This window comes from Aulonocara stuartgranti (genome assembly GCF_965226115.1).
Source record: "Aulonocara stuartgranti genome assembly, chromosome: 14".
Lineage (NCBI taxonomy): Eukaryota > Metazoa > Chordata > Actinopteri > Cichliformes > Cichlidae > Aulonocara > Aulonocara stuartgranti.
In genome coordinates this window covers 2276945-2300852 of record NC_138950.1, presented here as the reverse complement: position 1 = coordinate 2300852, position 23908 = coordinate 2276945, and the positions used below count along the sequence as shown (strand labels likewise).

The 23908-nt window shown below is 45.2% G+C and overlaps 2 protein-coding genes across 3 annotated transcripts; one reads left to right on the top strand and one right to left on the bottom strand.

The window, feature by feature from the left end:
* The first annotated feature begins 317 nt into the window (after positions 1–317).
* dharma lies at positions 318–2128 on the top strand. Its single transcript, XM_082501820.1, has 3 exons — positions 318–742; positions 934–1139; positions 2033–2128. The coding sequence occupies exons 1-3, from the start codon at positions 391–393 to the stop codon at positions 2072–2074; spliced, it is 600 nt and encodes a 199-aa protein (XP_082357946.1). The 5' UTR covers positions 318–390; the 3' UTR covers positions 2075–2128.
* Positions 2129–9017: 6889 nt separating this feature from the next.
* clip3 (CAP-GLY domain containing linker protein 3) lies at positions 9018–23574 on the bottom strand. 2 transcript variants are annotated; one of them, XM_082502165.1, is made up of 15 exons: positions 23264–23574; positions 18856–19269; positions 17293–17432; positions 15581–15674; positions 14265–14426; positions 14065–14183; positions 13443–13679; positions 11872–11922; positions 11477–11612; positions 10696–10851; positions 10481–10612; positions 10198–10321; positions 9848–9915; positions 9678–9750; positions 9018–9452 (listed from the first exon to the last, which is right to left on the bottom strand). In XM_082502165.1, exons 2-15 carry the CDS (start codon positions 19244–19246, stop codon positions 9398–9400), a joined length of 1938 nt encoding a protein of 645 aa, XP_082358291.1. In that variant the 5' UTR covers positions 19247–19269; positions 23264–23574; the 3' UTR covers positions 9018–9397. The 2 variants fall into 2 exon arrangements, with proteins under 2 accessions (XP_082358291.1, XP_082358292.1); XM_082502166.1 differs by lacking the exon at positions 11872–11922 and having other exon boundaries at positions 23264–23572.
* Between the last annotated feature and the right edge of the window lie 334 nt (positions 23575–23908).

Genomic DNA, 23908 nt, shown 5'->3' with positions numbered 1-23908 from the left:
TACACAAATGTTTCCAAACAGTTTCCAAATGTAAAGAAGTGTGTCTTTCGTACACTATGGGTTTTTACATAATGTGGTTTCATTAACATTTATGAGGGTTTGATTCGCTCCAGTCTTGGCTGTTGTCTCTGAGACGTTTACAAACTGGGGTTAATTAAGATCCAAAGTCTTTCATCTTTTCAGAGTGAAACAAAAGTTGAACTTTTAATCAAAAACTTCATTAACAACTAAAACTGCGCCATCACTGATGAAGGAGCTCTTTGAAGTTACAGGTAACACACCCATTACAGAAGCTGCTGTCAGTCATCGTCCACTTCAAACCATCAAAGGGTCAGGGGTCAAATCAAAGTCCAGATTTCTTCTCATGTCTGAATTCAGGAGCTGATTAACATGTTAAAGAGCAGAAGGTGTTTAAAGGTGGACGCTGGAGCTCTCGGGTCACAGAGAGAAACCATGGACCGAGGCCGAGTGTCGGACTTCAGCATCGAGCGCATCCTTTCCCCGCAGCTCGGCCCGAGGCCGCCGCTGCAGGACTTTCCACCGAACGGGTATCACCGGGGGGTCATCGGCAATGTCAGAGCTCCCTTGCCGGTCCAGGTCCCGTTACAGGCGATGGGCTGCCAGCAGTGCAGAGAGATGAGCTTCGGAGAGGAACGATTCCCGCTGTACAGACCCGCTGTCCATCAGCAGCACTTCTACTCAAACCCCGGAGTTTACGCGCACTTCAGCCAAAACCGTGCCGGTAAGCAGAGACTCTCACAGTTCAAGTTTTATTTCTTCACCAAAACTTTGAGACTCTTTTTTTTAAAAATGGGAAACTTTTATTATTTTTCGGATTTAGTCACAGTCAGGATGTGTTTGCTGTGATATTCATGCTTCTGTTTTGTCTGATTCTTTCTTCGCTAAAAGCATTTCTGGTCCTTTCCTCCCCAGATATGCAGCCTCTGGCGGCTTACAGCGGATACCCGCAGCCCTCGGCGGTGCCCCCGCAGTCGCTTCACAAGTTCCGGGTGAGGACGGTGTTCACTGACAGTCAGATCAAGCAGCTCGAGGCGCTGTTCGAGATCACGGAGTACCCCTCAGTGGAGACTCGTGCCGAGCTGGCGAGGCGCACCGGGCTGAGCGAGGAGACCGTCAGGGTGAGTCCGACATGTTGATTTGGGGTGTGAGGCTGTCAGGAGGCCGTGAGGAACGAACAAGTGACCGTCCGTGCGTAAAATCCCTCCAAGTTACACAAAAGGCTCCCAAGTTCCATTTTACTTTGACTCAAGTAATTAAAAATAATAAGGGTATTTTATTACATGCATACATTAAACACAAAGGCCTTTTTTTAATCTTTGCGCACAGAGCAGCCAGGGAATGAACAACATACGAATTCACTTTTTAGAAAAACATCATTAAACCAGAGTTTATGTTATTATTTAACAATTTTAAGATTCTGCATTTTGAAACGGAAAAAACAAAAAATGTCTCATGCGCAGGCGCTGTAAATGGTGCATGTAATGACAGCAGACTCACTGATGGGGAAACTGAAATGTTCCTGAAATTTGACTTAATTGTTTTGACTAAATTTGACTCGTGCTGTAGCCGAAGTTTCATGTTTTGTAGAACTGACTCATTAAATAAGAGGAGAAAAAATAGTTGCCTGGAAAAGTTCGAAGACTTTTAAATGCTTATTATCAGTGAAGATGGACGGTGCTACGGTGATCCAGTACCTTTGAATCCCTTTAACGTTCCCAGTACTGATACTACACTGGTTACTAGTTTTCAGTATTGGGCCTTTTGAAACGTTAGGTACCTTCATGCCTTCCAACATACTGTAGTGTTTGAGTACTTTAGACCTTTACCCGGTATTTCTAATAGATGAAGACCTGTGAAGGATTAGTACTTCACTAAGATTGCAGTTTGTAGTTCAAGATTACAGTTTTGGTACTGAACTGTTATATTTTCGTAAGCTGCACTGTCCTCTCAGACCGAAATGCGCACGCATATTAGAATCACGAGACTAACTCTGTGTCTCCTTCGTTTCCAGGTGTGGTTTAAGAACCGCAGAGCTCGGAGGAAGCGTCAGTGAAGCTCGCTCTTCTTCTCCGAGAACATCTTCACCTCCCAGACTGCCCGCCTGCTGTTCACCCTCAAACCTGCATTCTTCTTAATGGCCAGTAGGAACACGACCCTTATTTATGACACTGCCCCCTGGTGGCAGTACACGAAAAGACTTTACGCTGCACATTTCTGAGCCTTGTCTCAATACCACGATGAACCTCAGGAAGAATGAATGATGAAATGTTTCGTTCAGACTGTTTGACCTAAAATGTAATTTATAAAATTCTTCTTTTTCTTTGAGCATTCAAAAATAAAAATAAAAAACGCACCTTTGAAGCAGAGTTTGTAACTTGGAGAGGTTTATGAAAATAAATGGAATTATGATTAAAATCCATAATATCCAGTTCTGTGTGTTTGTGCCTTTATTCACAGAATCAGTAACATGATTTGTAATGTTCTTTGTATTGATGCACATTCAGGAACACATGACAGGTAGTGTTACTGCAGGGCTGGACTGGGACAAAAAAATCAGCCCGGGCATTTTGACTAGTGACCGGCCCACCGTGGTATTATAGGAAAAGCCATAAAGCCTTTGTAATAAACTTAAACCTACACCGTCCTCACTATTCTGCTATTCTAGACAGTACTTAAAAATATAAAACAACCTAATTTATGATTACATATTCCTCACTAATAGGGTTGCCAACTCCCAGCAAAAAAAGAAAAGAAAAATAGGGAACCCTCTGCCTCAAGATGCTTAACTGACAAAAACGTTTTTAATTTAATGCACATATAAAACAAATGCACAGAAATCTGTTATTTTTCTCCAGTAATTAAATAGATTCAACATCTTTCTTCAACAGAATTGCAGACTGCACAGGTGGTACCTTCCCAAAGGAAAGGATACTATAACTTACTAGGATATATACTAGGCTTAATATTTACTGAATACAATAATGGATTTCTATAAATTTTAATCAGATGAAAACTTTGGTTGTAAGATTCAGATAATTATTTAGTAAAAGCAAAACATTTTAAATGAGAATAAGAAAGAAAAGTATTTCTTTGTGCCCCCCTCTCCCTGTTAATGCCCTACATGCCCCCCTGGCAACACTTTGCTAGATCCGCCCCTGCACAGTTACCAGCTGTCAGCTACATAAAAAAGGATCCTGGTGTTATTTGTCTCTCAGAAACAGTTCATAACTTCAACTCATTCATGTCACCTGAAAGGTAAACCTGTTTCTCCATCACAGCTCTGATGATTCAGTAAGGACATCTCCTGGTTTCATCTTCATATTTCCCTCTCACCACATAACCAAACCATCATGACCAGCAGTTTTACAGCTGTGGCTCCAGCAAACATCAGCTGATACTAGAAATTAATATTAAATAAATTCTAACATCAGCTGATCAAACGTGCTGCTGTTGTTTAGCGCGACATCCGCTGGTTTCCTCTTTCTGGCGCAGAGAGAAAAGCTGATCAGCTGATCACTGATCAGTTTCATGATTGAATTAGCAACTTTCTAGCTGAAGAGGAACGGGGACAAATCGCTTTCCTCTTCACCTCAACTTTAAAGTTCGACCTCCTCGGCTGTAATTGGTCCAGCCCAGAGTCGATCATGACCAACTGGCCAATCCACCACCTTTCATTTATCCCGTTACAAAAAGAAAAGAAATAAAACCCCATCGGCCCATAAAAACGAAAAATCCCGGTATGACTGGGGTAGTAGCGACGAAGACTGTGACGAGAGGAAAGTGTGTTCTGAAAACTGGCCACTGGGTGTCACTGTTAATCATTTTTAATTGTGGTCTTCATATTTCTGGAGTAAAACAAGCTGTTACGTGACGTCGTTTTGTTGGAGACTAAGTAACACAAGGCTGGCCAAGCAACCATAGCACAAGAGGCAGGGTACACACAGGACAGTCTGTGACAGAGAAATGTTGCTGCAGTAAATGTAGTAAACTCTTTTTATTAAACCTTTGCTTAAATTGTAAGAAATGTGTAAAATTACAGAAATCTATCATTTCTTTGGTGTATTATAAACGGCTGTGGGTGAGGTCTTTGTCAGAGAACAAACAAACCACATTTAAAATCCAAAATCATTTTCCTCCTTCACATTTTCCAAAGGGCCTCATGTTTGATACCCCAGGTCTACAGACACCTGTGTGAGCCACGGAGGAGCTCACGGGGAGAAAGAAGCACAAAGAATCCCCATCAAACTAAAATCAACATGTAATTATGCTGCAAGTATGAATTTATTTATACTTATTGTCTGTCTAAAATTTAAAAATATGCATATAAATCATTTTCACTCTGCAGATTTTGTGGGTGTGCTCTGATAACTGGCTACAAGGTGTCAGTGTGAATCCTTTTATAGTCTGATGAGTCAAATAAAAAAAGATAATAAATGTATCAGTTTTATTAGTTACTGTTTCACCTGATTTTATCTGAACGCAGATAAAAAGTCCAGCAGACAGAAGGTTTAGAAAAACATCAAATCTTTATTATATTCATAGTTGTTATTATTAGAAGCATTTTCATGCTGATGGATGAGAAGATACACTGAAAACCCCGAATGAGAAAATACTGAGAGAGCATGCAGTGAGGATCTGTTAGGAAGAAGACGTCGATGCTCCTTCTCTCCTGTTTCTGCTTCCGCGCCCGTCGGCTTTAAACACACTTTGAAAACAGGAGTGACGCACACACATGGACTAAAGTAACACACACGCACACTTTACAAAACCAGAGAACAAAAAGTACACTTAGTGAAGTTATCAAAATATAGGCTATATACTGTATAATCTTCAGACTCCGAATGTTGAAACGAGCAGTGCCGAGTTCGTTTCTGTGATTTCGACGTTACATCATCAGACAGCCGTCACTTCTTTAAAGGACACCGACTCTCTCAGTTAACTACAAATCACAGTTTCCATTCCTGCTGATCCAAACGTGACTGATTTCCTTCCTTTAAGCAGCCGCTGGCGTCAGTGCAGCTCTGAAAATCTGCTTGCAGAGAAGTTGTGTTGCAAACAAGAGCTGAGCCGCTAAAACTGTCCAACGGCTCCCGGCTTCACATCAGGAGGAAAGAAATCACAGAGGCGACTGACAATAAACTCCTGACTCAGCTTCGTCTTGAGTTGTGGAAGATGAGAGACGATCGCCGTGTTTGTGCTCATACGACATAATAACAACGCTTCTCCAGAACCAACCGTGATCACGGATGCACTGATCGGATATTTGGGTTGTCTGTCAGTCTGACGCCGAACACTTCAACAAGTCGTTCAGCTGTATGTAGCTTACACCACCCATCAGCAAGGGCCTGTCAGCTGTGGTGTAGCATGGAGGGAGCCAACAGGAAAGCAACTCTGAGGCTTTTCACACCTCCGATGCAAACAGCTTTTATTTGTGGATGATACAAACGTGCATGTGAGGAGCACTCAGACCGAGAGGACCAAAGGAAACTAAAGTAACAGACGCGACGCACAAATCAGTTCAACCAATGATATTTTTGTCTTCCAGACACTTGAAATACAAACAGATTTCCTGAATATCTGTTGTATTTGTGAGTCTTTAATAAGATAATATTGTCATAATCTTGTTTTTGTTTGGTTTCATCAGGGAAGCTGCCCTCTGGTGGACCAACGTCAACACTCATAACGAGGCTAACGGGAGTTTCTCTTCTTTGCTTTTAAATTTTCACTTTCAGGCTCCAGCTTCCAGTAAAGGTCAGTAAAGATCAGTAAAGATCAGTAAAGATCACTGCTTCCTCATTCCAGACTGTTCCTGGGTCAGTCCTCGATATCAGCAGACACCCAAAGCCAGGCTACCACACTGGAGCTGAAAAAGTTTGATCGGTGCATCCCTGATCACGATTCTCAGGATACATGTATTTAACGTCATCTCATCTTGTTGAAGTGTGGAGAAACGAAGCCAACGTGGGCGATGAAGGCATCAAACAGGATTTTCATTTGAAACCAAAAAGTGGAAACATTTCTAGAACATTTTTAATTTACAGTCACATTTTGGTTTCGATTAGGAGAAGATGATGGCTACGACGTGACGGAGTTTCAGTGGCTGAATCTCGACAAGGATGCAAAATTTCAAACATTCCTGCTGCCTCAAAGTAAGGAAACCAATCTTAAAGTAAAAGCATGTTTGAAATCCAATCAACAAAAACGACAAAGTGAGAGTTTGTAGTTAAAGAGCTAAATCAGGCAAAAGGAGCGGCAACGGCCTTGGATACAGAAACCAAAGTGAAAATATGTGGCGATAAAAACGTCTGTAACGCTTCCTTTAGCGTGAGATTAATAACTGGTGACGCTCCACATCTACACAGCACGCTACGTTCAAACCGACATATCGACTGTACTGTTACTGTACGTTTACTGTACAAAGACAAACCTCCACCATCACTGCGGTCCACTAACGCTCGCCCGACTGGGTGGAGCTTCAGCATTGAACGCCGTGCTACGACAGCTGACTTGTGGCGATGAATTTCCAGAGTGAAACTATAAACAGATGCAAATACGACACGTGGACTGACTCCGGTTCGTCTGGCTTGTTTGGGCTGTGGCTGTGATATTTATTTGTGAAGGTAAAGCAGTAAGTCATCTGCACATCGCTCGAACGTCTAGTCCCATTTTTCAAAAAGCTGCTTCTCAGGACACTTTTGGACGGTTCCAACAACTCGATGGATGCAGGACTGACTTTTTGTGTTCATCTCATCCATGATGATTTCAGGACATCCTTAAAGCAGCTTAAATTTACTACAGTCCTACCAGGACACCAGTTTGTGTCCGTGGGGAACGCGACATGACTCAACCTACCGCTCGTCTGGTTAAGTCATTCAGAGGCGAGGCTCAGGTCAAGTTCAAGCAGGAATGAAAGGTTTGTGACCACATGGACTAAATCCTGCAGCTGACTGAGTTAAACTGAGCGCCCGGTGAGTGGAAAAGCAAAAGCACTGCAGTTCTCGTTAGTATAACGTTGAAGCTGATTCCACGAGCACAAACAGGACATTATCCACAGCAGTGTGCACGAGCAACCACAAATGTCTCCTTTGGCCGAGGCTGCAGAGCACACGGAGAGAAAAACCGGCAAGCCCCGCCTCAAAGGCTCTTAACGACCTCATCATTCTCTAAAATGACCTTCAACCAGTGTTTGCAGGAAGGTGGTTGGTCATATTTCATAATTCTCATAGTTTAAAGTTTTACATCTCTGGAAACAAGTTACCAAATCTGCCCGGTCTTGCTCATGAGATCTGAATGCTCCGTCCAAGAATCAGATAACAGAATAATGAAGCAGCACAAACTGAGGATCTGACCTCACCAAATACGCTCCACGGTCTTCCTGGTGGCATCTGGGTCACTTTCCACTTGACTTGGATCAAAACTGAGGATGGATTTCATCCCTTCGCTTGCCCGGTTATTCTCTGTGCTCGCCCCAGCAGCCTCGGCCATCCGAGCGCGAGTGTGTTCATCTCTCTGTATCGAGTGCTCACAGAGTGTAACGAGACATTAACACAGGAAACGTTTCCACACAGAGATAGGTACACTGTTTACATATTGCTGTTTCTCAGTTATGCAGAGATTTACCATTAAGCACACATTTAGGTTAGCTTGTGTTTTTCTTTTCGCGGATGCTCACATTCACAAAAGATACCAAAGTCTTATTTAAATGGAGAGAGAGAGGAGCTAGAGAGGAGGGTCAGAGGAAGATCAAAGATTTGGACTCGGGAGCTCGTTTGGGGGTTAAACTTTTAAGTAAAGGTCATTAAAAACCTCGAAATGGAGGCGCTGATGAAGGGACGCTTAATATTACAAAGACATATTCTACCCTGAATGGACTGGACATCACATTTAGCTGGAACTGAAGCTCGTGTTCAGAGGCAACATAAAGACATGACAGTCTCATGAAATGGGGCCGGAAACGTCAACGGTTTGGGTCAGTTAGCAGTTTATGGTTAACAGATTACAACTGGAGCCTGTTATTAGTGTCCGAGTATTGGCAGTACGCTGATTAGCAGTGACTATAATCAAAGGTACTTTTTGTAAAGAATTCTTGGACAAAAGCAGATTCAATCCTTCAAAAAATAAACCAGCTTGCGCCTTTATGTCAAAGACATTTATGTTGCAGATGCAAATTGATGTAATACCTCTGTCGACCACCAGGTGGACCTAAACTGCTCACGAGAAATTCTAAAATTAGCTCAACATTCGTACAAATGTTGCTAATCAGACTTATTTTATTCATTGGAGCACAAAAATCGTTCTGTGCATGTAGACGACTGTAGTGCTGGTGGAAAACTACACTGGAGCTCAGATGAAGCGCTGCCACCTTGTGGTGAAAATGTGCGTTGCATTTCCTGCCAGACGTTTGCTAAAAGTACCTTTAAAGATTAACAGCTGACAAACAGCAGGATAAACATCAAAGCTGTTCTTTGTGGTCAGGAAAAATGGAAAAATGTAAATTAAAGATAAAGCTTCTTCTTGTTATTAAATGTTAGCATCCACACTCCTCCACATACAGCGAGTCAACCCGGAGGCCAAGAACCACTTACTTATCTCACACATCAGCAGTGGAAATAAACTCTCCTACAGACAATTATTGGCTGCGTTCAAGTAAAAACCCTGTTTTCACTTCTGAGTTTCAAACAGTTTGGAGTCGGGATGTTTTCTGGGATTTTCCCTCCATGCACTCGGGATTTTTACATCTTAACTCAAGCGGAGACGGCAGAGGTTCTTGGTCTCAGACGAGCAGACAAACTTATTTTGCACAAACTGTTTGAGCTCTCGTGCGCTGCTCTTGTTCATTTGTGCAGAAAGTGTCTGAGAATTTAACAAACACATCTGCCAAACCACAAAGCACAGGCTGAATATCTGCATTATTGTCCACGTTTGAGCTAGCTTGTGCTGAGCTTAGCATTAATGACAAAATCTGTTTAAGACCCAAAGCTAGTAGCAGCAAAAACAAAAGCACGTAGCAGCACAAACGAACGTTTGGTGGTTGTTGTTAGGCCCCGAATGACAGCACAGCACGGACAAATACCGAGCTGGGACGATGAGGTGAGAAGACGTGAAAGGTTGGGTTTTTTGGAGGAATCGGATTCTCGGTTTCTTCAAAGGAATGCGGAACGTTTTGATCAGATACAAGGCACTATAGATTTTGCTATAGAACGGCTAAATTAGGAGGTTCTGGGCTGAGATTAAGAGAGGAGGGGGACGGGGTCACCACGAGAAGTTTGACTGACGACGGCGAAAGTCGGTGAAAGCAGGAGTAGAAGATGGAGAGCAAGTACAGCGGAGAGACTGATCTGGTGGTGGAGTAGAAGAGAGAAGAGGAAGGGCGTAGTTAGGACTGCATCTCAGCGCGCAGCATCCACGGAAACCAGCAACAGAAGAGCAGCCTGCAGGAGACGAGGAGGAGGAGGAAGAGCAGGGTTCAGTAAGTCTAATCCTGCCTGCTTTGCTGGACTTATTTGGACTTTTGATAAAAAGGTGAAAACAGTTTTATTTTGCTTTTCTTTTAAAAGCTCAAATTGAACCGTTTCCAAAATTTCCTCTTGTCAAAAAGTCCAAGAAAGCCGAACAGCAAAGAGCGCAGGACTGTAATGTGACGGAGCAGGGCTGACCTGGATATGGAGCTCTCAGACGTGAGGTCTTTAGGAGAACGCATCGTGTTGAAGTTACGCTTCGGCTGTGACACTGCAGCGCACAAGCACACAACGTTTGTTAGAACAAGGAGACAAATACGGTTTTCAGGGGTAAAGAATGATAATAAAACACTATGGTCGTCACTTACTGGTGATCTGGTGGACCTTCTTCACCGTGGAGCTGTCGTTCTGTGAGCCGTCCTTAGGGCCTCCGATTCTGACAACAACAGTGTTTATTGGCGACTTTTAAGGCGTCGCTCAGGAATCAAAGATTTTAAAAAGCCTTAATGTCACATCGTCCTGGTTACTTTGAAGCTTCCCGCCAAGCTTCCACAGCTTTTAATGCTCTGCTGTATTTTCAGTTTTTTTCATATATTTAATCTTTTTCATTTCCAACATTGGAAGAATTTCTGAGCTAATTAATCCTGAAGCTGATTATCTCCCCATTCTCATTTATTACACACACTAAAACATCACGGTACCTTCGACATATCCTCACCTCTGGACACGGGAGGGCGGAGCAAACACTCCATATTTGGGCAGGCAGCTGAAGTAGCGGACCCCAAACACCGAGCCGTCGTGTTTCCCTGTGGGCTGGTCCAGCTCGATACCGAACCAGTAACCTGCAGGGACACAGATCCGGTCACAGCTGCTCTGTCTGATAAGCATTTCTGCAGGATTAGTGCAAAGTTTCTCCGGACTGGAGAAGGACAGACAACACAGTCCTACAAGTATCCACATGTGCACAGTTCAGAGAACCGACTGAGGATCAGCAAACGCACCTGGAGCAAAGTCTGTCTTGCCAAAGTAACGAACGATGCCGTGCTTCTGTCCGGCTACCAGAACCTGATCTCCGACCTCCACATTCATTCCCTCTGGATCCAGACTGGCTACTGAAGCCTTCTTCTTCTGGGCTGAGAATGCAGAACAAAACTGATGAGAAGCACAGATAAACCTAATCGAATGAAGCTATTAGCAAAGACTGTAGCTCGGTTACCTTTCTCTCGCTCTTTCTCCTTCTTCTCTTTCTCCTTCTTGGTCTTTCCTGCGAGGCGGGAGGCCAGATCCATGCGGGGTGTTCTTGGGGTGGAGGTGACTGATGAAGGCGTCTGGTCCACAGATTTGGAAATCTTTGAAACTGGAGCGAAAATCCCTGCAGGGCAGAAGTAGATCAACGCAGTGAGAAACAGCAACAACTCCTGTTTCCATGCTGGAAAGATGACGAGCGTGCTCCTCCAGAAGTCTCACTTCTCCACCAAAAGCCTCCACAAGAACAGTCGGTCAGTGAGTTTGTTTACGATGAAATCAAAGAGCTCACACCAGGACTTGCAGCAGGGACAGCCGACTGAACATGAACAAGGAGATGACTTTAAACGGTGAAATGAGGGAAGGACTCTTCGTGTTTGCCTCCTGTGTTTTTTAGTGATGCTTTTGATGAACAGAGATATGACGTCTTTAGATGTCACGTTCTCTGATGTATTCACTGATTCGCTGGATGTTCTAAAGCTTGGAGGTCTTGAAGAGCCACAGTCACTTCCTGCAGATTCAGGAAGTATTACTAAACTTGAGTTAGGTTTGTCTGATTCCCCTTTGGAGGTTTTCTGGGAACATCCAATGGGGAGCAGATCAGAACTCACTTGTGAGAACCCGGAGCAACTGGAAAAATCCTGGGAAAAGTCGCCTAGAATACGCTACTTAACACGGTGACTTGATTTCAGCTAACGGGAACAAAATGAAAGGAGTCTTTGTCTCGCCTGTAGAAACCACAAATCTCTCACCTAACTTCGGAGGGCAGATGAAGTAGCGGACGCCGCCAACGCTGCCATCGTTCTTGCCCTCTGGCTCGTCTAGCTCCACGCCGACCCACTGCCCGCTGGCGAACTCTGTAGTACCACAAAACCTCAGAGTGCCAGCCTGAGAGACACAGAAACAAAAAGAGAGGGCGGAGTCAGAGGTGACCTCTCGCACTCTCGGAGCATGACTGCAAAAGAGATTTTTTCTGGTTAGGTTGCATGGGGGCAGATAGTCTGGGTGTCTGCTGCTGTGTTTTATGAAAGGGACGAACGTGACATCAACGCTACAGATGGAGTGACGGTGATTTCATAGGAAGACAACATGTTGGCAGCGTGGTGAGTCACTTCAGTTAGTCTACAATCCAGCCACTCCAACCAACCTGTCTGCGTTTTGCAGCCGGGCTGTCGTCTCTGCTCTGGTCTCTGTGGGGCTGCACAGTGAAAACACACTGTTCAGAGCTCAAGAAGCACAGTGTGAAGGACAAACTGCCACCACACACACACACACACTGCTGTTTACATGTTGTTAAAAAGAAACTGCCGATCAGATTAACCTCTTAACATCCACTGGCAACCCCCCCCCCAAAGGCTACAGGGTCCTATTTTAAACGCCCAAATGTAAAAGCTGTTAATAAAAAACTGCAATTCAAACAAGACTTTATTTGAAATGTAACATCTTCTAGTTTCTGAAAATCTGCCGACCAAAAATAACGACTTGATGCTCGATCATCCAGGTAAGTAAATCTGTTGAATATGTTCGTTGGGATTTAGACTTTTCAGTGGGAGAAACATCAACTCATCCAAGTAAAGCCATTGTTCCTTCAGTGCTGCAGGTTTCAGTCACTGTGCAAATGTCCTGTTTATAAGGTTGAAACCTGCAGTCAGCTGAGACTGAAGACGTCACCTGATGATGATGAAACGTTTCTCCCACCGAAAACGTCCAGATGAACAGAATCCTGCAGAAACTGCTCGAAAATCCACCTACGGAGCAAATTCCAAACCACCGATCCCTTCCACATGTCAACCCAGATCAATCCAGGTGTGAAACCCCAGGTGAACATCAAGAAAACACTGGACTAACCTGGAGAGCATTGCTCCAAAAACCAGACAAAACTAGTTTCCAGGCAGGAGGGAAACTGGAATGAGAGTTTTGACACCAAAGTACAACTTCTGGCTTTCGATAAGAAGAAAGAAAATGCTGCATTCAACCATAAGAGCGTCATTTAATCAGTGAAGCATGGTGGTCAATCAATCATCATCAATGAAACGATGAATTCTGACTTAGAATTAGCAGAAAATATCAGGAGACCTGTCTGTGAACTGAACCGTGCAGCAACACAAGAACCATCATCGCATCCTACAAAGAAGAAGAAGTCCTGACTCAGAGCCCCTCCCTCTCAGAGCTGAGGATGCCTGTACCTGGGAATGGAGTCAAATCCCTCAACAGCTGCCTGAAAAGGTCGTTTGTAGTTTTTGATACACGAGGTGGCTCACAGCAAATATCCAAAGCAAAGGTCCACATACCTGTAACCCTCTGGAGTATTAAAAAGTACAAATCTAACATTTTAATGTAATTTCCTGTACATCTCTTTGAGTCTCCTTGACCTCCATCCACCAGGCTGCCACAGAACATCTTAGGGGTAGTTTGCATGTGAGCGACACGCTAAACAAGCACCGGCTCAGAAACTAGAAGATGCCACCTTCCAAATCTAGTCTCTTACACGAGTTCGGTCTTTTGTTGCAAGTCTGCATATGAGCACAAATATCATGTAAGTGAGTAGACGTGAACCAAACTGTACCTCTAACCCTAAAGAGGTCACTGTTGACCTGGTGGATGTTCAGAGGTTCAGGACCGTGATGTTTTAGGTCATGTTTATGCAGAAATACAGAACATTTGTTGTTTCAATGTCCGTCAATCCATTTATCCCAGTTTGATCTCAGCGTGTCTGACCTTCATGTCGTCCAGCACCACACGGTCTCCCAGCTTCAGCCCCAGAGCGGCCAGCATCAGGTTTCCTGGGATGTTGTCGTAGTTGGGCAGCGTGGCTCTGGGAAGATTGCAGCTCAGTGGAACGGCGTCCAGTAGCAGCTGCTTCAGCTCTTTGGCCACCATTGCCGCCTCCGCCTTGTCCAGGCTCATGTCCATTGGGTCGGGAACCACCTCTGCTGGAACCTGACCCTTATCGTTCTGCAGAAACAAGTCAGAAAGTCAGATTTGAGACGATAAATCACCATTAAGGGTCTCTGGATTTCAGCTTTAAAGGAACAGCAGCACAAAAAACTCAAGGAGCTGAAGCAGTCTTATTATCCTTATCCTCCACCTGCAGTTCAGACCTTCACAGACTGGATCAGCCAATCAGAGGAGAGCTCGGCAGAAGCTAAAAAGGCTTGTTACAGAATTAAAAAGAACTGAGGGTCTACACCAAGGACCGGGACAAGGTAAAGAAGGATTACTTTGAACTGAAAATTATGCAAAGCTACGTTAATTCATGAATTAAAAACAAACAAACATGGAGCTGGAGATGAGCCCATTTAATTAGCCCCCAGTAGTAAGTAAGGAAAGCTGTCCTTACCCGGACGGTGGGGTTGGCTCCGTGCTCCAGCAGACATTTGACTGCACCCAGGCAGAGATTGGAGGCGGCGATGTGGAGAGCCGTACCATAGTGGAAATCGCTGCATGTGGAGTTCAGGACTGAGGAGAACACGGAAGGAGAGTCTCACCTCCTGTTACCTTCAGAACGACCACTAAAATACTGCCTGGTGTAGAAATTACCTCTGGGTTTGGCTGCTTTGAGCAGGACTCGGATCAGCTCCGGGACGTCGAAGTACGCGGCATAGTGCAGGGCGTTCATGTTGGTCCAGCGGCTCCTCAGACTCACGTCGGCGCCCAGCGAGATCAGCTGAGTGGTGAGACGCAGCGCTGCCGCCGGGTCGCCTGCACACACAATGAGGACGAAACTAAGACGCGGAGGAGCTGAATCCACCACACGCACAGACGCCGGCCGCCCCAGAGCAGGTCCACGCAGCTGCCCTGTACAATAACTTGGAACCACGTGAGAGCTCGAGTCGGCATTATTCCCAGTTGTTACATCAGGACGAACTAGAGGAACGTGGGACCTGAAACAAGGATCGCCCCTCTGCTCTTCCTCCTGAAGCAAAATCTCTTCTGAATCGAGGGTGGAAGGATTTGAGACTTTGGACTGAAGTTGGTTTGGTGTGTTGTTGGGATTTTTTTGTTTCATGTGATTTGTGATTATTAGAATTCAACCCCCTGAGGGCCAAGTTTTCACAGGTAATAACACAAACTCTTCACAGAAGGTTTATGGGAAAAATATGTAAATACTTTTATTATTTTCTCGTGGGTGAAGTCAGAGTCATCAGCAGTAACGTCGAGTTAGACCCAGGATGGTAAAGTTGAAGATTTGTGATATTCTGGGCTGATATCAGCGTTTAGAGTCATTTGTCAGATATTTATTCTGGGATGATTAACAGAGACGCACTGACTCCAGTTTTCCAAATGTGTCCTGCTGACTTAGATGATGTCTCTAAGAACCTGACAGCCTTACAAGCAAAAAGCAGCTTTTCTTCATAATTAAAGAACCTTTTTGAACATGAACTGTGGTGAGTTACAAGAGTTTCTCTCACTTAAACTACTGAACTAATGAAAGTGCTGAAAGTGAAGTGAAATGAGCTGCTGCCGGATACCCGACCTCACCCGACGTCACCGAGCCAGCAACTTTTTTTCTGTTTTTCACTCGTCTCTGTAGTTTTGCTCGTAGCCGCCTTGATCCTTTGCTCATACCGAGGCTGCTAGCTTGCGGCTGAGGTTTGGATAACTTTGTTAACTGGCTGAGGGTGAATTACGAGGTCTATTGTCTCCATCACTCACAGCGAAGAGCTCGCTAACAGCCTCACACTAACGACCTGCCTGTGAGTCTGCAACTGAGTATTTGAACACATCGCTGTGTGTATGCTGCATATGAAACAGGCTAATTAAGTCAGGAACTGTCTGATCCTGGTCTCTGGTCGGTCGGTCGGTGCACCTCTAGACCGATGCTTCCCTAATAAGTATCAAATAAAGTAACTTACCAACTCCGTGCGCTCCGGCCTTGCAGCTGTAGTGAAGCAGCGTCATGTCGGTCAAACCATCGCGGTCGTTCACATGGCAACCACGCTTCAGGAGCTGAGACGGAGGAAAGACAGTTACAGGTAACCTGACCAGAGATTTCACATCAAAACTTTACAAACTGATATCTGCACGTGCAGGCTTCTGGAACTTTCCCTTTCTGTTTAGAGCCACTTGTACTCTGGGTTTTTTAATCGTGTCAGAGCATGTTCTGGTTTTCACACAGCAGTTATTGATATCAGGCTTTCAGTTTTCTGGATTTTTAGGCGTCACTTTCCTGTCACACTAAACAAAAACGTTAAATAAAGCCAGGAGGGGCAGATAGCTGAGGATACATTTATAATATTTTATTTAACATCTGTATATCGCTCCTACATGTGATGTTATGGTTGTATAATAAACTTTAAAGTGGGAAAACCCTGAGTTCACATCCTGGCCGTGCTGGCCGCCAGCCTTCCAGCTCGTTGGCTGATTTCTTCTCCGCGATCGTCGCTGTGCCGCTCTCTCCTTGTTTTTCTTTCCTCCAGGCTGAGTCGGCTTCACGCTGAGTCACGGTGAAGCCTCACTGACTTTCCATCGCTCCCTCTCCCTCTGCACCACTTGCTCTGCCTCCTGTTTCCATGCAGCCATTTTAACTGGGTCATTATCACCATCTCTCTGTGTGCAGCGCTGCTGCCAGTGTGACCATTACAGAAAGTCTGTACAGATATGCCCCCTTCATAAACCTTTCCCCTCCCTAAGGGATGGATTTCTTTAAATAATTGTTTAGGTTACGGTGAGCGGATGGGCCTGATGATGCACATGGATGCTGCTGCTTTAGGTTTGCTTTGGAGCATTTTCAGTGCAGTGATCTGACAAACAGCATGTCCAGCTGTGGGGCCCGCGCATCCAATCTTCTCTAGGATGTTATTTGCATGTTGCTTAGCAACAATTACATGGTATCTGTGCCTTGGTCACCATGGTTGCTAAAAACTTGGCACAGCAGCTTCTTCTCACTTTTGACTAAAAATAAAGTAACGGCAGCAACAACCTTTGAGACGCTGCTGGTGATGCAATCAAAGTGCACATACAGGTGTCTGATGCAGAGAGCACTTTATCACATGGAAGAGCCTCCATATTGTTATCAATCATCAATAATAAATAATCTTCCCAGCCTGTATTTTTTAATTGCATGGACCATAATTTGTGCTTTGAACAGAAGCTTTCAGCATTCAGGCTTTAAGAGCCTGACAAGAGCTGCTCAGAGAGACATCACTGTGTGTGTGTGTGTGTGTGTGTGTGTGTGTGTGTGTGTGTGTGTGTGTGTGTCCAGAGGGTTGAATCTGGGTCAATGTGACAATGAATCAGTGTTGGCTTTAAGCCAGTGACACAGAGGACTGCAGCAGGCTGAAAGAGAAGCTGCAGCACTGCCGAGGTTTCAAAAACGGAGACATGAGCCCCAAAGTTTAAGCCTAATGGAAGTTATTAAAAAATTAACTATGAATGTATGAATCAGGAAATTATGTGTAGAAAGCAGCAAGTTTTTATGCATCAGACTGTAAACGTGTTTATTTCTGCTGTAAAGTTTGAACAGGGGAGTCTGTGGGGACGGACTCACTGCTGGAGCCTCTAGTGGACGTTAGAGGAACTGCAGGTTTTCCAGTGTTTTTTTTTCTTTTTGCTTTTATGTTCTCACCTCATTGCCGATGATGTCAATCTTGTGCTGCACCTGGGGAACCCACTGTCGCACGATGGCGAACAGCTCAGGGACCGTGGTTTGGGGATTCATGAGGATCTCCAAGCAGGCCGGGTCATTTGGGTCGAAGAAGGTGAACACTGCACGCAAACAGGAAGAAATCACAGATGAGCTTAAAGAGACAAAGAAAGGTAAACGGAAAGGAGCGAGGAAAGCAGGCAGGAGATGGTTCCAGACGGTGACACCAAGAAGAATCTGTCCCCGTCATCAAATCAGAAATAACCTGCGAGTGCTGCAGTTTCTCTTCCTGCAGGCTCTGCAGCTCTGAGGAGGGTTTTATTTCACTGCCATCAGCCTGACAACCTGCCCCACTGCGACTCACTGTCAGCAGCTCCGGGAGAGCCATTCCACTTCCTGCTAATAACAATGAAGGAAATCAGCTGCATATTCATCTTGAGGCACAGCAGGGGGCGCTCATGAGCTTGTCCTCAATAGCCCCTTTTCCATTAGTACCTACTCGATCGACTCAGCACGATTCGCTACAGTTTTCAGGGTTTTCCATTAAGTCATAGTACCTGCTCACTCGGGGTTCCTAGCGATCCGAGCAGGTACTAAAATGTGACATCGTCAGACTTCATCCCACCAACTGGCTGGTCAGTAGCGTCACTCGATTGTTTACGAAAATCCAAACCACCATTTTTGAAGCTTGACTACGAGGGAAACGGCTACAAAAACGACGCCGTGATCCAGAGTGTGAGAAAAGCCACAGACTGAGCAGCAGGTATATCATCACCTCGACGTCCACCTTTGTTGTGGCAGTCATGTCATGACATGCAGATATGTTGCTATGACGACAAGCACGCACACTGGGTTGTAATGGAAAATCAGTGGATCCGAGTAGGTACTAATGGAGAAGGTCTTATGAATGGGACTGAAATAAAATACCACCGATGTGTAACTTTATCTATAAAATGCATTCTGCTAATGCAAGCTGATTGGTCACTAAAGGACGTCCTCCCTCAATGGCGCCCATTCCCAAAAGATAACCGGACGTTAGAAGTTAAAGAAGAAGAAGCAGCTGGTTGCGGTGGTTGAAGGTGATGCAGCTACACAGTCTCTGCTGCTGTTTGCTTCACGCCCCAAATCAAAATGGCAGCTGCCATTAAGCAGCTTGTGGTGCTGTAACATCAGTAATACTCAGATACAACAGAAACCTGTGAGAAACATCTAAAAATTAAAGTGAAGCTGTTGTCGGGACCAAACATTTACCTCACATTTATATTTTTGCTCTACAGCTCCACAGAGCGCCCCCTAGGGAGCAGGAAGTGCACAGAGTAGGAGTTAATGCTGAAAGAGTAAAAGTCAGCTTGAGAGCGCCCTCTGCTGTGCTGCTCCGTGAACTGCGGTGATTTGCTTACTGAACAGTGATTGGCTGTCATCAATACAACAGGCCGATCAGTCAGACTGTGAGTGCTGACAGTGAGCTGTGACTCCAGCAGTCTCCACTTTAACAGCGTGACTGGCAGCATTTAAGGTGTCTGAATTTAAGGTGGTATGACGTACCGTAGTCTTTGGGCAGCGGTGCCTGGGCGGACGGGTGCACCATGGCTCGGCGCCGCGGCTCGTGAACCGGACTCTGGTACTCGGACACAGACACGGGCTCTGGCTCCGGTTCGGCCGGAGCCTCCTCCTCTTCCTCGCGCTCCTCTCTCTCCTCCCGCTCCTCCTCCTGCTGCTCTTCTTCCTCATCCTCCTCCACTTCTGTCCTCTCCTCCTGCTCCCTCTCTTCCTCTAGCTCATACTCCTCCTCTTCCTCTTCTTCCTCCTCCTCTACTTCTTCCTCCTCTTCTTCAGTCAGCGCCTCCTCCTCCTCTCTCTGGACCCTCCCCTCCTCCTGCTCCTCCCGGTCGTGCCTCTCCTTCTCCTGCACCTCCAGGTTCTCCTCTTTTGTCATGATGAGGGATTCTGCAGCAGGGCCTGTCAGAGAGGACGCAGTAACAGATTTTCATGAGATTTTCTATTATTTTGTCCTTTAAACAACATTTTGCTCACATTTTATTCAGGAATTCTCAGCGTTTGTGCTCCTCAAACACTAATGAGAATACAAGCAGAGGTTGAAACAGGAAGCTGGATGTTGGAGAGCACAAACTGTCAGTGAGTAGTAAATACTAATAACTAAGGACATCCCTGATTCAGGGAGCCTTACGTCCTCGGTCAGGACACCATCCAGTCTGACTGACCTTCATGAAGAACCAGGTTTCACAGCCTTTCTTGATGTTTTACTCCATCAGACTGCTGGGCCTTCACACTTTTTGACTGACTGTACAAGTCTGATCAGAGAAGACAGGTGTGTGCTAACAGCCACGGCTGGCGTGCCCTCACCCCGTCTTTGTAACTGACACTGAGTCTTTAAAAGGAGCTGCTTCCTTTGCTTTCCTGCGGACTGAGGTTCTGTTTCTGTCACATTGTCTCGTGTGACCTGAAAGACTTCTAGCTGCAATGACTGCCCCTCTTGTTTGGTTTAATATTCGCATTTTGTGAAACAGAATCAACCACAAGAAGTCCAAAACTGCGACACGGGTGAGACTGCTGCAGATAATAAGCATGATATGAACCAGAACACAGGACATCGCGATACAGACCTCGTCATAAGAAGCACGACATCATCGAAACCAGAGCCACAAAACACGGGACACAGATCAAAGCAGGAAATCCAAACTTCCCCCAGAAACAAATGAAACAGAAAACCTGAAAACATTCAGCTGCTACGTCACATAGAAGCTCATTTTCTTTGCTCCAAAAAGACAGAAAATCTTTACCTTTCAGATGTTTGATTGAATCTAAGGTGAGGTTACTGTTTCAGACTAAATCTGCTCCGTGTGATGTTTCAAATGTTCTGTGCACAAACACTCATAATAAAGCTTTATTGGCAGCACATAAAGACAATGACCGTCTGCATCTTAACATCACACCTGAATCCAAACGGTTAGAATTCTATTACTGTGCTGTTACATGAAACTAACATTACTCAGATAAACCTACTGCTAATACTGGGCTCGAGCTTAGTTATTACTTGGTATTTACTCAATAATTACATTTTGTAATTACATAATTATTCCACTAGCACCACATTATGTTTCTGAGCTGTGCTGTGACGCGCTTCAAACAGCTTTACTTTAGGTTTCTGCTGCAGAATGACTTTAAATAAACAGATTCAATCAGTGACGCAGTTTGTTGCCAGTAACACAACATTTCAGCAGTTTGTTGTGCTGTACTCGGGCCGCTCCCGGCCCGAACCACCGCACGGCTCCGCCACGAGGGCGTGGCCGGGATGCAGCTGAGACCGGCCGAGGTTTGTTTTCCTTCAGCGTCTTGTTGTCTCTGTTTCCATTCAGCATCACAACACGAGCGCTAAGTATAACTCCAGAGAGAGGGTGTGTGTGTGAGTGTGTGAGAGAGAGGAAAGAGCTGAAAGCAGGCTAATTGACCCACTGCACAGTGGCTTAGAGGGCTAACGCTAACCCTTGCTGCCCATCATTAGCTGTTGACTGGATTAAATCCACTTTAGCAAATGGACACGATGCTGACATCCATCCGACTGCATCCATCACTGAGTCAGCATCATGCAGAGTGTGCTGGTTTAGGTTTAGGCTGCTTTCAAACGCTAAAGGCAGCGTTTTCTTTATTTCTTCACGTTATTTATCAAATGTCTGTGCGACGCAGCCGTGCAGTCTATGCACGCCATGGATCTCATGTATCTGCAGAATCTTCCAGAACAGGCCTGAACGTGTCACTGTGGGCTGTTTACACGTGAAAATGACCTGAAAAGCATGAGCGGGATAAACACTTCCCTCTGTGCACCATTTAGTGGGTTTGACTTCTCTGATTAAGCTCATTATCAGTGCTTTATGTAATCTGAGATCCCAGCGGGACACAACGACAACAGGACTCAGCTGAGGCCACGATCGAGGTTACGCAACACGACCCTACGAGTCAGCGTGGACACACACACACACACACACAGGTGAAGTGCATAAGCATCCCGATGAATCTCCTAAAAATAAGCTCAGCTGCTGCTCTCTGCTGTGTTAACGAGGTTCCTGTTTTCAGACGCCTCGCTTCCAGGTCAAATGATCCGGGCTGATTTAGGACCAGTGAAGGCGACACGCACATACATGTTACATGTATTCACTTCATGTTTATGGCACATGTACTAAACACAACTTCATGTAGATTTACTGAAACAAAAATAAAGAAATGAGAGATTCCTGATGAAAGCCTGAGCAGCACCAAAGTTACAGCCACGCTCAGCATTCTGAGAACAGAGATCATCTGTGTTAATAAACATGAGTTTGGATTATATTCCAGATTATTGTTGACTGGACGACGACACCGAGAAACAAAAAGCGTTTCTGTCCCTACAGGTACAAACTGCAGCACGTCGCCTCTAAGGAGGCGCTTTTGACCTTTTGTAAGGCCACTGTGCTACATCCATGTTCTCAAACAGGAACAAACGCGTTCACAGTCACAGGCTCTTCTGGGTTTTTCTATGTGCACCATCAGGAGAAAATCAGTGTTCAGACACGTAAGACGTATTTCCCAAAATCTCCACGATGTCCAAGATGTTCCCGTTTTAAAGATAACCACGTTGTCCTGTGTTCAAAACGTTCCTTCATTAGCAAAACAAACACATTCAGCAGTTTCCTTATAGCCAAAACATCCCAGCAAAGCCTTTCCCAGTAATAATTTTATCATCAATATACTCCAGGGGATTTTTTATATGACCCCGAAAAAGCTCATTTTAAGGAATAGCTAACAAACTGCCCCCCCCCCCCCCCCCCCCCCATAATATTCCTGCTTTCTAAAAATTCAAACTTTCCAGTAAATTTCTAAAATCTCCAGATGTTCCATAATGTTCCGACTTTCCTAAGACCTTCCAGCGAGCCTTGAATCTGACCACGTGAAAGTATTTTCACTTTTTTGTCTTCTCGTGGAAGCAACTTTTCCTTTTTCCTGCAACACAGTGTCGAAGAATACTGCTACTTTCCAAAACGAACATTTCCCCCAATTTTCCTCGTGAACAAAAATATTTTCATTTCCACAAATCGACCGGCTCAGTTCACACACTGGAGCAACATCGACCTCTTACTGGGAATACTGGGAAAGCTCTGTTACCACCAACAAACAGCTCCTTTTACAGATTACATGGCAAGCTGCGCACTATTTAAAATATCCATACTTTCCAACATATTATGGATAAATCTCCTCATGCATATTCAAAGATGTCCGTGTTTTCTTAGATCGGCCCACTCAGCTCGCAGACTGGAGAAGGATCGATCTCTTACTGGGAATACTGGGAACGCTCCGCTCTACCCAGCAAAGAGCTCGTTTTACAGATTGACCGACACGCAGACCTGAGCGCTTATAACGCGACAGCTGCGCGATATTTGTGTGGGTTTGTGGTGGTTAGAAGCTGTTAGACGCCACGTGATGTGGGAGGCGGAGGAAGGAAAGGAGGAGAGGAAGGAGGCCATGGCAGCTTCAGCATCCTCCTCCTCCTCCACCCAGCCTCCATTTTACATCAAACCAAACATGAAGACAAAATCGCTGCAAACCGAGTCAGAACATGCCCGAACCCACGGTCTCCTCCCCACGCAGCGTGTTTCTGACGCTGAGTGATGAAAATGTTGGGATTCGGGCTCGGTGCGCGTTTGTGGCGATGTGCGCAGTGAAGGCCAGGACGGGAAAAACGCCCCTGTGACACAATGAAAACATCGGCAGGCTGCTTAAAGCCCACCGGAGCCACTTTAAAGAGATTTGAAGCTGCTGCTGCTGTTTTCTCCATCCTTCCTCCGCAGCATCGTCATCCTCACTAAAGCACCTGCTCTGCCTCCATCGTCTCGTCGCCTCCAAACCCCGTAAATGAAGCTCAGCTCGGACTCAAATCTGCGCTTTGACGTGTTTTACTTACCTGAGAACAAGCCGCTGGTTGATGAGTGGGTGACGAGCTTCTCTCTTGTCTGATGGCAGCTCCGCAGCACTCACCTCTGTGACGCTGCGCTCCTTCCGCCGCTGTATATAGTCCTCCCTCTCTCTCCGCCCAGACGGTTCTGGCTGTTTCCGTCTGCGTCGCTCCACCGCCTCTCTCGCTCACCTCTCCGCCGCTCAGCCATAAAAACACTTTCAGAGAAGAAATGACTTTTTTAATGGGATCAGCTGAATAATTATTCCTTCATTTAGGAATAAGACGCCTTTATATACACAGACACTCTCCATTAGATACACATATTCAGCTGCTTGTTAATACAATCATATGATAGAAACCCAGCGCAGTTAATCATGTAGACATGGTCAGGACAACTCGCTGAAGTTCAAAGTGAACATTGGAATGACGAAGATTTAAGACTTCTTTGCCCCCAGACGTTCATGTGAGTGTTTCAAAAACTGCTATTGATCGGCTGGGATTTTCCACACAGCCACAGAAAATCTATTTTACAGAAAATGGTCTGAAAAGGAGCTAATATCCCGCGAGCAGCAGTTCTCTAGGAGAAAGGGAGAATTGCTTCAAGCTTATAATTAAGCCACCAGTAACTTAAATAACTACTTGTTACAACTG

What these genes read in the sequence shown, in the direction of transcription:
- dharma (XM_082501820.1), top strand. Translation starts at nt 391, where the DNA reads ATGTTAAAGAGCAGAAGGTGTTTAAAGGTGGACGCTGGAGCTCTCGGG. An exon ending in CTTCAGCCAAAACCGTGCCG is followed by an intron (nt 743 to 933) that starts GTAAGCAGAGAC and finishes TTTCCTCCCCAG; the next exon opens with ATATGCAGCCTCTGGCGGCT. An exon ending in TGAGCGAGGAGACCGTCAGG is followed by an intron (nt 1,140 to 2,032) that starts GTGAGTCCGACA and finishes CTTCGTTTCCAG; the next exon opens with GTGTGGTTTAAGAACCGCAG.
- clip3 (XM_082502165.1), bottom strand. Translation starts at nt 19,246, where the DNA reads ATGACAAAAGAGGAGAACCTGGAGGTGCAGGAGAAGGAGAGGCACGAC. An exon ending in GAGCCAACCCCACCGTCCGG is followed by an intron (nt 13,680 to 14,064) that starts GTAAGGACAGCT and finishes TTGTTTCTGCAG; the next exon opens with AACGATAAGGGTCAGGTTCC. An exon ending in CAAGACAGACTTTGCTCCAG is followed by an intron (nt 10,322 to 10,480) that starts GTGCGTTTGCTG and finishes GTGTCCCTGCAG; the next exon opens with GTTACTGGTTCGGTATCGAG.